This window comes from Bombus pyrosoma, linkage group LG5 (genome assembly GCF_014825855.1).
Source record: "Bombus pyrosoma isolate SC7728 linkage group LG5, ASM1482585v1, whole genome shotgun sequence".
NCBI lineage: Eukaryota > Metazoa > Arthropoda > Insecta > Hymenoptera > Apidae > Bombus > Bombus pyrosoma.
The window spans coordinates 7,777,051-7,788,182 of record NC_057774.1 but is presented as its reverse complement, the minus strand read 5'-3'; the positions used below and the strand labels follow the sequence as shown (position 1 = coordinate 7,788,182).

The 11,132-nt window shown below is 40.0% G+C and overlaps 1 protein-coding gene across 1 annotated transcript; it reads right to left on the bottom strand.

Moving 5' to 3' along the window:
* Nucleotides 1-5,370: 5,370 nt before the first annotated feature.
* LOC122567531 lies at nt 5,371-10,987 on the bottom strand. The gene is made up of 4 exons (XM_043726166.1): nt 10,791-10,987; nt 8,333-10,377; nt 6,742-7,736; nt 5,371-6,208 (listed from the first exon to the last, which is right to left on the bottom strand). The coding sequence occupies exons 1-4, from the start codon at nt 10,854-10,856 to the stop codon at nt 5,703-5,705; spliced, it is 3,612 nt and encodes a 1,203-aa protein (XP_043582101.1). The 5' UTR covers nt 10,857-10,987; the 3' UTR covers nt 5,371-5,702.
* Nucleotides 10,988-11,132: the final 145 nt, after the last annotated feature.

Sequence of the window (11,132 nt, the reverse complement as noted above, 5' to 3'; positions counted from 1 at the left end):
TATGGTAATAAATAAGCCTCATTACACCCCCGACTGCTATACCTTTCTTTATTCAATGTGAATGCAGCCGAAGAGACACGCAAGTAAATCGGACGAATCCATCCCAAAACGAACATATTTCTTTCGCGATGCTCGTTAAGTTCTACGATTGGCTCGGTGTTTAATTGTCTTCTATGAATATCTCGCGCGCGACGATACACAGAACGCGTGGAATTTGTTTCGATGGAAATCGTAACCCGTATTTGGTGAAGTTCACGCAAGACGTCGTTGCGATAGCTGCAATTTCGAAATCGATCACGTCAAAACCTCTTCCTTCTGACCACTTCGGACCATGAGATCGATTCATGAATTATTGTTAAAGCCAGAATACTAATTTGATGTCAGGAGATTGGATGACACGAATATTTATGTTGGACAGAGAGGATACTATTTTTATTTGTCTACTATTTTTTGCTGTCGTTATTTTCATTCGATTGCACTTTACGTTGTATGACGTTAAATGTCATCTTAACTTATATTGGGATATAGGATGTATCGTATTATAATGAATGAATACTATAATGAATGTAATTTGTTAACTCATATGCTTTTCCTATTTTTCCCTCCTGCTAATAATTTGCATAAACGGTTGCTTCTAAATAATAAGGTTATTACTGTTTATACGTAATAAAAGAAATAAGATGATGCAGTAGCTACAGAAAGCACATGTTTGTACACCATTGTATTTATGGACTTTCGTACTAATAAATTTAACCGAAGTATGTATATTAAATTTTGTATCATTACTACAAAAATCGTTTGTATTGAAAAATAAGGGTATGTGCAAATATTTCTTGTAACAAAGGGTACATGTATGTAAATATGTATTTCACTGCACATGATCAAAGTAGTGCATAAGAATAATAAAACAAATATATGACGATACTGATGAACGATTCACAAATTCATGGACACTAGAAATACAAAAAGGAACCTTTCGATCTGGCACATGTCAAGGAAGTCACTTGTCAATGAATTCTTTTTCCAGGAAGTTCCGACGGCACCGCGACTAGATATTTTTTTTGTAATAACTATCGAAAGAGGCCGAGACCCACGGAAGTGACGAAAGAAGAGCAGAAGGGTTCTCGACGATAACACGTGCGAAGCTTGAGAAATGTCTCACGTCAATCAGAAAAGATAGAAAACGGTGTGCGCAAAACAAACCGCGTCCTCGTTTCGTTCGAACGAAACTTTTGAAACAAGACATACCGAAAAATCTGGTTGACAGACATTATTTTAGGAAGCAAAGCCGTGTTTTTACAAAAGTCCTCGCAGTCTGAGAAAATAAGATGCCCTTTGTCCTTCACGTCATATGATCTTTCTCAAAATTGAGTATTCATCTAGCTAAGAATTTTCAAAACACGACTTTGAAATATTTCACACGATTTTACGTTTATTGAGATGTATAATTACATTTTTTATAAGCTGTATATATAAAAAGCAAAATGCATTAGAGAGTATTTTTTATGTCGTGAAAAAGAGGTTATGAAAGATAGATATGAAGACCACAGGAAGAAACATATGTACATCTTAATAAGTGTTGTCATTTTATGATTAAGGAGAAATATTTTAATATTAAATAATTAACAATGAAAGGAACTTTTTAGGTTCACTCAAAGATTAAGATAAACAATATTTTAATATCTTCAATATTTAGATGTCTCAATGTTTAATACTATAGAAAATAATGTTTCTAAACAAGATATAAAAATACATGTATAACCCAAAACACAAATAAAAGGACAATTTTGTTAACATAAGATTAATTGATAACATACCTAATTTTGAAACTCTTGTCATTTAAAAAATGTAAATGTGATTCACTCTGTGTAGTCTTTATATGTAAAATGTTTTAAACATTCTGTTTTCATTAAAGTGAAACATTTGTTCTCAATTAACGTATTTAATTCCTTTTTTTATCTCATTTACGGTAAATATTTATATTTCAATTTGCTGGCGGCGTGAATTCGAGATTGTATTGATGTCAGTATCACTTGCAGAGACAAACGTTTCACGACAGAGACAAACAGAATCACACGTTTTACTTTACTAACGAAACGTGTCAATATGTAGAGAACGTAAAAATGTACTCGTTGATAATCATCAAACTGCGCTAAAATTTGTGAGGTAAACCGTGGCATTGCATCAAACAAATCAGTCAAAGCTTTCCATTCTTTCTGGAAATATATGGTGTTATTTCCGCGATGAAACGCGTTATGTACGAGTGTACATAGGCACCAGCGACGGTAAAATATTGCGTTTCGATTTGTGTGTTACGTAAATGGAAAACAGTTATTAATGTCAACTTCTTTGCCGTGAACAGGTTCGATTCAGTTACGATGAAAAATCGATTTATGACAGTTGCATGGTTATGAACGCTAGCATATGAAGAAAAATAAAAAATACTTAATAACAGAAGTTGGATAAAGTTTCACGGCAATACACTGGTATACTTAAAATGCTATACATACCGCATGAATATAGATTGACAGGACGTTTCATATTCAATAACAATAAAATTGAACGAATAATAAAAATAAATTCTGTTTCTTCCAGCATTAATATTCATCCATTGAATATAAATTGTTCTTTATATTAAATCAAACATAGTTAATATTGAACTCACCATTTTGTCTTGTGGGCTGTTTTTTCACAAAGATCTTTAATTGAAAATTTAGTTTAAATATTAGAAATAATTCATAAATAGTGATATATATATATATATATATAAATAATAAAAATAATTTTGTATATATATATATATATATATTAGGAAATTGTCTTACAAAATTATTTTTATTAGACGAATGAATAAATATTGACTGATTGTGAGATTGAAGATTCTCATCTAGATTTGAATGATCTCGACGAAATTGACACATTTCCAGTGGTTGTATGCGGTTCTCTCCGACGGGGTGCCACCCGTGGCGTCACCATTCATCCTGGACACACGGTCGAAGCGGTTTGTGGTCCAGGAAGAAGTCGTTGACATCATAATGTGACGTCTAGATGCTTACGGCTCTCCTCGCCCCCTTTAAGCAACCGTGAAATCAACCGTTCGATCTTCTCGATGACAACTTGTTCAAAAATATCCGCGCTCATATATGTGTCCGCGTTAAGAATGATTTCTGTGTCACGTGCGGTTTTATATCTATATGTTTATATCTATATATATCGCGTTTATTCTCATTTTATCTCAAAATATTTGGATAATTATCTTCAAGTGTTGCACTTTGTTTGATTTGTTGCGATGGATTATCAATATCCTAGATTAACGATATATCTTTAAACATTCTCTTTTGTGTTTAGTATATCGTTCCATTTCTGTTAAAGTTAAACATACATATAAATATACATATACATAAATATACACATACATACATATCTTTTGATCATTGTCTACAATTACTTACTGTCTTTCTATTAAATTTTTTATTTCTCCTTTATTTAATAAAACTTTTGCTGTAACAAATTTCGTTTGAACTTCTCTGAAAGAAAATATGTCTTAAACTCACCTTCTAGAAAACTGTATCGTTATAAAATAATTTAATGATCCACTTTACCACTGATCCAAATTACCAGCTCGGTTTTATTCTACGGAATCGAATAAACAATTTATAGATAATTTTGCAAACATACTTCAAGTAAAACCCAGGAACTGATTCGTTTCGATTATTTCCAAATTCCACGACAGTTGCGACTTTTCCAATTCAATTCACAGATATGTAAATAATTACCCAGTTACTCGTAAACACATTTGCAACCGAGTGATATAATCCAATCGCGAGATATACAAATAATCATCGTAACAATCGATCCAACGTCGAACCGTCAAATGATGTAAGCGTGTGAGTGAAATCTCTCTAAAAAAAAAAAAAAGACGGTGACAGTTTTCAACGGCGTAAACAAGAATTTCCGATGTCTCGTGGGACGAGCCGGAAGCGGAGAAGGAACGGCGAGTACAAAGGCGCGTTCGCATTGACATCGATTCTCTTTGTGGACGAAGGCAAAGAGGCACGGAGACACGTCAAGGTACAGCGGGAAGGGAGACAGGGAAACGAAAGAAAGGAGAGAAAGGAAAAAAGAGAAGAGGAAAGGGAACGTGAAGGAAGGACGACGTGGTTGCGCAACAATGCGAAAACGCAAGAGAGCATCCAACGAAAAGCTCGTATCACGTTCCCATAAGTGGCAGAGCGCGAGGATCCCTGCAGAGACGTCCTCACGCTTTTCTCCCTTTCTCTCTTCCATTTTTCTTCTTTCTCTTTCTCGCTCGTTCCCTCTGTTTCCCTTGCCTATCTTTCTTCTTCTTTTTGTAGACAGCAGCAACGTTCGCCATACACACGTGTGTGTATACGTAGGATGTAAAAAGGGGACGTGGAGAGGCGCCAGGTATATGTATGTACTGTACGTACGAAAAATTCCATGGTGACGGCACCCTGGGTATCCCGTGGCGAGACCTGAATAACCTATAATTGCTATCCCTCCATTCACGTGCACGCCTCTGTCGTAGTAGTTCGTTCTTCGCACAAAGACGTCTCGTAACTGGCCGCGACACTCGATTCACCCGGGACGAACATTGCTCCGGGACGCTTTTCATCTGAAGATTGTTTGAAACGCGACTATCATCGGCCCTCGATCGCGTAACTATGTCTATTGTAGTAAACTTCGGATGATAGTTACCGGACCTGCACAGTTACCGATAGTACGCTGGAACATCGCGCGCCACAGCGAGCTATACGTTTCTCACCGCGCTCGGACAAGCCAACACCACTAAACCGGTGCATTTTATTATATACTGTACTTTACAAAAGCAGAAAAATTTCAATTAATTAGGGACAATTTCGGGTAAACGATAACTGATAGTAACAGAAAAAAAAGAAAAAAAATTAAAAGAAAACGCGTTGATAAAGTCGTCAAAATGAGACATCTTCCCGATCGGTCATGCAACGATTTACTTTAAAGTGGGGAGATCTCCCCGATCGGTCATGCAGCGATTTACTTTAAAGTGGAGAGATCTCCCCATTCGGTTAGCCAAGTGTTAAGTATCGTTATTCTATTAAAATATATGAATTGTATTTTTTGAATTAGTTTAGTTATCAACTGTTTGCTCCATCGTTATGAAATAAAATATTCGACGATCGCGATAATGATCCAACCTCCGTTGCCGAGGATTAAATAGCGTTCCTGCGATACATGGAACCATGAGTTAGAGAATAGATGAGTATAGACGATGAAAAAGGCAACATATGGCAAAAATGTGTATATTCTCTGTACCAAATAAAATGACAGTTTTGATAAAATGGCATTAGACACTAGACAGCTTAACGGAATTTTAACGTTTTCTCGTCTGTAAGAAATAAAACAATTAATTACCTTTTATTCGCTCCAAATAAGTAGCATTCCCTGCTTCTTTGATTTCTAACTTTGATTTTGCGTACGCTATAATTTTGCTTTTTCATATACGATAGTACACGTAAAATATGGTTTCAATATACAATGTAGATATGTTTTGTGTATAGGTTTGCCAATCTGGCTTTTTTCGAAGACCATTCTAAAACAACGTGCAAATACAAATAAAGTAGATTTAAAAATTGATTGTTGATACGATTGATATGATTGGAAATTGATAGATTGTCGTTTCGTTGACAAGCCAATGAATAGTTTCAATATTTACAGTTGAACCACGAAAAGAGCCAATTTGATGTCGATCCCGAATGAACATCCTCTGGTGCATTATCTTGAGGTTCATTAACCATCGGAGGTATAATCATTGGCTCTACGTTTTCATCGTTGAAGCTCCAAAAATTCCTAGTGGGCTCTGGCGGATCCGTTTCCCTATTGACTTCGTCATGATTGGCCGAGTTCAAGATGGAATACGATCGATCCCGCGGAAGATTTAGCAAATTGCTGCCTTGACTCATACACGTGTTCGATATACCGTTCACGAAGCTTTGTAAGGGTAGGTCAATGGACGCGAACTTTGACTGAGAGTCCTTCTTCAGCTGTTGTTTGCAAGGGTTGGTGACACACTTTAAACCAGTCGCAGATTCCTTTTTCTTCTTGTGGTCGTTTTTCTTAACGCGCTTCTTGCACTCCTCTACCTCCTTTCGTTCTCTATCCAGCCTCTCTTTCGCCGATTCGGAGGCTGTGGACGATGCCATGCATCTTTCTGCGACAATGGAATAAAATTGCAAATAAATTAATATGGAATAGACGAGTAGATCGCTATTAGGATGTTTATGTCAACCGATATTTGTATAAACCAAGTTAGAGAAGCATTAGGTCGCCTCTTAGGATTCTATTTTGCGGTGTTACTCACATTAGATCACATATAATGTGATGGAAGCGAGGGAGGAGAAACTTTCAAATGGGCCAATTTTATTCGAATAAAATACTACAAAATTTCAAAATCGCAAAATGTGTAAGATTTCTGTTTGATCATTGCTTCATACGTTAACATGTCTTGTAAACCTGTTACTATGTGACATTCTATACGTTTCATTCAAGTAAAACTGGCCCTTTCATAAGACTTATGGGAACTTGTATGGATGATTGTGCACAATAATCTGTCAAAGTGTAATGCAATAGTTACACAAAGAACATCTCTCCAAAATATTGCAAACCCATAGTGACGATCGTTTTACCGCGTGAATTACACTAAGATTTGTGGAACATGACGCTTTGTGGTAGCTTCCAAGTCACCTTGGCACATTTGTTCTCTCTTTTTCGAGCAGGAATCTTCCAATGTACACTTGGTATCCGTCACAGCACTGCATTTTAGCTTGTCAGATGGTTTGCAAGGATCGCCCTTGGTGGAACAGCTGGACCTGCTGGCTTTTTTGCAAGGATCATCCTTCTTCTCGGAGGCTGATCTTATTCTCTTGCAAGGATCCTCCACTTTCTTTACTTCTGGACCGCAGCTTGTCCTCTTTTTGCAAGGATCCTCTCTCTTCCCACAAGTAGTCCTCGTCTTTTTGCAAGGATCTTCCCTCTTCCCACAAGTAGTCCTCGTCTTCTTGCAAGGATCTTCTCTCTTCCCGCAAGTAGCTCTCATCTTCTTGCAAGGATCTTCCTTCTTCTTTTCACAGGTTCCTCTTGTTTTCTTGCAAGGATCCTCCTTCTTCTTTTCGCAAGTTCCCCTCACTCTCTTGCATGGATCCTCTTTTTTACATTTAGTGCTCTCCTTCCTGCAGCTATCCGCCTTTTTACATTTGGCGTCAGCGTTCAGCTTACACTTTGCAGACGGTCTCTTGCACTTGTCTTCGTCTTTGCCACCTGCCAGCTTGCACTTGGACGATGGTTTCTTGCATTTGTCGTCGCTTTTCGAACGAACCAGCGGCGATTGCAGGAATTTGCATATAGACGGTGAAACGAACAGGCTCTGCTTCGCCTCTTTACTGTTTTTCATAGTGATCAGAGGGAAGGCGAAGGCTGGCAAAGAGGAATAGCGTTTCACGTTCTTCGGGACGTTCGTGGAATGATTTGAAAATGCCGACTGGGTGTAGTTTCTCCTACCGGTGCATTTCGCCGATCTTCTGTCGCAGTCGCGATCGTTGCATTTCCTTCGACGTTTGCACGACGTGTCTCTTTTCCTCGGCTTCGTGCAGATCGTACGACCCTCCTCCTGTCTCGAGCAGTCTCGTCGCTCTTCTCGCTCGCAGGATCTTCTTCGCCTCCTATCGCAACTTCGATCTCTCCTAAATGATAGCGTGTTTATTAGAATCATTCCATTGCCAATAGGAATTAGTTATCGCTACGTATAAATCAACGTTAAAGTTAGGTAACCACGTACGATAGATACCACCATAGTTCCAGTGTAAACGTACGTGAATATACAGACGTGAAATAAGCAGAAGTATATTTACGTGATCGTGTGTTTACAACAATTGAAGTGATTATTAAATGAAAAAAGAATTTAATTATCTTTAGTAACTTTTAGAAGAATCACACCATCGATATAATCTTTCTGACACTGCTGAACTCTATCGAGACACAGGAAGAATCCATTTGAAATGGAGCTACGTATTCCATACAAAATGATTCACCTGTATCTTTCTCTCTTTAAACTTGAACGTACCACAGTGTTTGCTGTCATACTACTTCATTCGTCTCTAAAGCGTTAATCGGCAACTAATTAAGATTTTCTTCCGATAAATGAAACAGTCGTGCACGTGTACGCCAAGTTCTATCGCGTTTAAAAAGCAAAACCGAAAGGCTGGATTTACTTCCAGCGTTATCCAATGAGAAAAGTGAAACTAACGAAACGACAGAGTCAAAGATCGACGTTATATACCTCCCTCTGCTGCATTTCCTCTCTGTTTGCCTCTTGCAATCCCGATCAGAAGCCCTGCTCCTCTCCAGAGTCGTGCAAAACTCTCTCGAATCCTCGTCCTTCTCATTCGGCATACACGTGGGATCTTTCTTCACTTCGTATTTCTCTATCTGAGTAGCATTTTTAATCTTGTGTTTCGGGCACTGGAACCTGCTATAATCGCAGTGAGTCGGCGTCTGCAACGCAGGACAGCAATAACGTTTGCAAATCTTTTTATCCTTTTTACTCCTCGGCCTCTCTTGCTCGCACTTTCTCGCCCTCGGGCATCTGGCGTCGTTATCGCGACACTTCCTCGCTGCATTCACGCTGGAAGTGGAAATATTCAGCGTGGAGTTGTTCGAGTTGAACGCGCTTTTCGATCCGTTGCCAGTCCTCTTCGACACCGCCAGCTTCCTCGACAAACAAGAGGAATTCGAGGACGATCGTTTGGTCGTAAACGGGGCGAACGAAGCCGGTGGTTTTCGAGAGCCTCCGTCTGAACTTCCGGCCATCGACGACCTATCGTTGCCGAAGGAATTCGCTCGCGAGCTCGACGCGCTTCTGCCTTCGTTTCGCTGCAATCTGACTTGCGTGGCGGCGCACGGCGACGACTTCACTCCTTGTCTCTCGTTTCGTCTGGTTAACTTCAACGGCGCGGTCGTGTTCTCTGGTATTCCAATTATCGACTCGAACGTACGGTTACCCTCGGCCTTCGACGATTGCCTGTTCCAGCCGTGACCGGAACCTCCGTAAGCTCTTGGAGCGAAATAGGTAGACGTCCGTGACGCAGCTTGCCTCTTCTCCGACGTTTCGCCGGAATTTCTGGCGAATTCCGTCGGTTCAGTTCGTGACATCTCCGCGGATGATTGAAAAGCACTCGCGTCGTTCTCCGCTTCTCGAGCCTTCGCTTCATCTTCCATCGGATACCTTTCTTCTCCACGGTTTTCCATAGAGCGGCGCTCCGACGCGTTTCCGGTGACTTCCGAGTACCTCGGAGCCAACGGTTTCGAAAGGGAAGAAGCCAGTTTCTCCCGAGACGCGACAGCTTTCTTCTCTTCAACGAGTTCCATCGAGGAAACATCTTTCGCGCTATCAGCCTCTTTCTCCGTTCGGTTTAATGTCGGAGCAGGAGGTTTCTGGATTTTCTTTGGCGGTCGCGAGCTAAATCGAGCCACTGGCTGCGTCTGACACTTGGCCTGACTCGTTGCTGCTGACAGTTCCGATTTCAAAATCGGCAGGTACTTTATCTCCTCCTTCTTCGGGCCAGCACTTTGAAGGACGTGAGCCAGCAACTTGCACGTAGAAGCCTCCTCACTGGAAACGTTCGCTGGTCTGTCCACGTCTGAGATATTCCTACGCTCCAGGTTGCTCTCCTTTTCGACGATATTATCGTCTTTAGCGTCCACTTTCTTCGCACGCTCTATCTGAGCCTTGTTCTCGATGGCTTTCGTCGTCAAAGACAACGTGTCATTTTCTTCGCTGTTTTCCATCGTCGAGCAGATGCTCTTCCGACGTGGTAGTGTTCTACGATTCGACCGTTCCAGTTCGTGGTATTCGTTTCGCGGTAGAATATCGCACTCGTAAGACTTTGCACCAGGAACGAAGGCGAAGTCAACAGCTTGCTCGTTTCGAAGAGTCTTGTAGCCTTTGAGTTTCCATTTCAGCGTCCTTGGCACGGGATTTCCATCCAGCAAAGACACCAAGTTGTCTTGTTTCATTAGACCCTGGATTTTTAAACAGGCCATCGATGTTGCCTTCAGATCAAGTTGAGAATCGTTGATGTATTTTGGTGTGAAGGTTACGGTCGTGGTCACGGAATTCGGGGACACGGATTTCGAGACAGCATCGAGAGCATCGTTGGAGAATAAGGAGGACGAGACGATGCCATTGGAAGGCAGACACTTCTTTTCGTCGCGACTGGCCGGCTCCTCTTTGCACGAGAAGTCGAAGAAATTCCAAAATCGACGAGACGACGATGTTGTGTGCACTTGCGACGACGACAGGTAATAACTTGGCGCGACATTTTTCTGTTTTGTTTCGAAAGAATAAAATTTCCCGTAAGATTAACTTCTACGACATCCAATAAATATTGCAATGATATTATTATTATTATTATTATTTTTGCATTTACAGGAAATTTGAACGTCCATGTCTGTACAGTATGTGTACAAGTAACAAAGGCTGTGTAGACTCAATTACGTGTATTCTACAGTTTCTAGCGAGATAATTGGAGAATCTGATCTAAAACGAAATGATTTAATTCACCGAAATATAGACTTTCGTCTGACGGATTATTTTTATGGTTCACCGAGTACGTGAACAGATAGAAGCTTCTAGTTCGTAATATTTATTGGACGAAAATGATTTTCTATCCAAGCTCATTTCGATCGTATTTACGAAAACATGAATTCGCGTATGATGGCAATTTGCGAGTCGATACCTGGAAACTTTTTGTGGGTAAAACGTGAGAAAGATCCTGCAACACGAATGTCCTGATTCCTTTCATTGTTGGACGATTCTTTAAATCATTGGGAACCGATACGATGGATTTTGATTGTCTCGATCGTAATCACTTAGAATTTTGAAACGTATGATTATAATTTTACAAAGGATATTCCATTTCCGTTGACTCAGCGACGCGGCATTTTGAACGATGACTGAACGTGCATTTAATTAACAATGGGGGATCGGCTGATCCACGGTTACCGAAACATTCGCCAATCGATCCTCGATTTCTAATTATCGATATGTACGAACAAGCGTTCGACGAATTAAAATTATC

Excerpts from the sequence above, each read along its gene's own strand:
- LOC122567531 (XM_043726166.1), bottom strand. The coding sequence starts at position 10,856 with ATGAAAGGAATCAGGACATTCGTGTTGCAGGATCTTTCTCACGTTTTA. Across the intron at positions 10,378-10,790 it reads TACCCACAAAAAGTTTCCAG|AAAAATGTCGCGCCAAGTTA; the intron begins GTATCGACTCGC and ends GAAACAAAACAG. Across the intron at positions 7,737-8,332 it reads AGGAAATGCAGCAGAGGGAG|GAGAGATCGAAGTTGCGATA; the intron begins GTATATAACGTC and ends GCTATCATTTAG.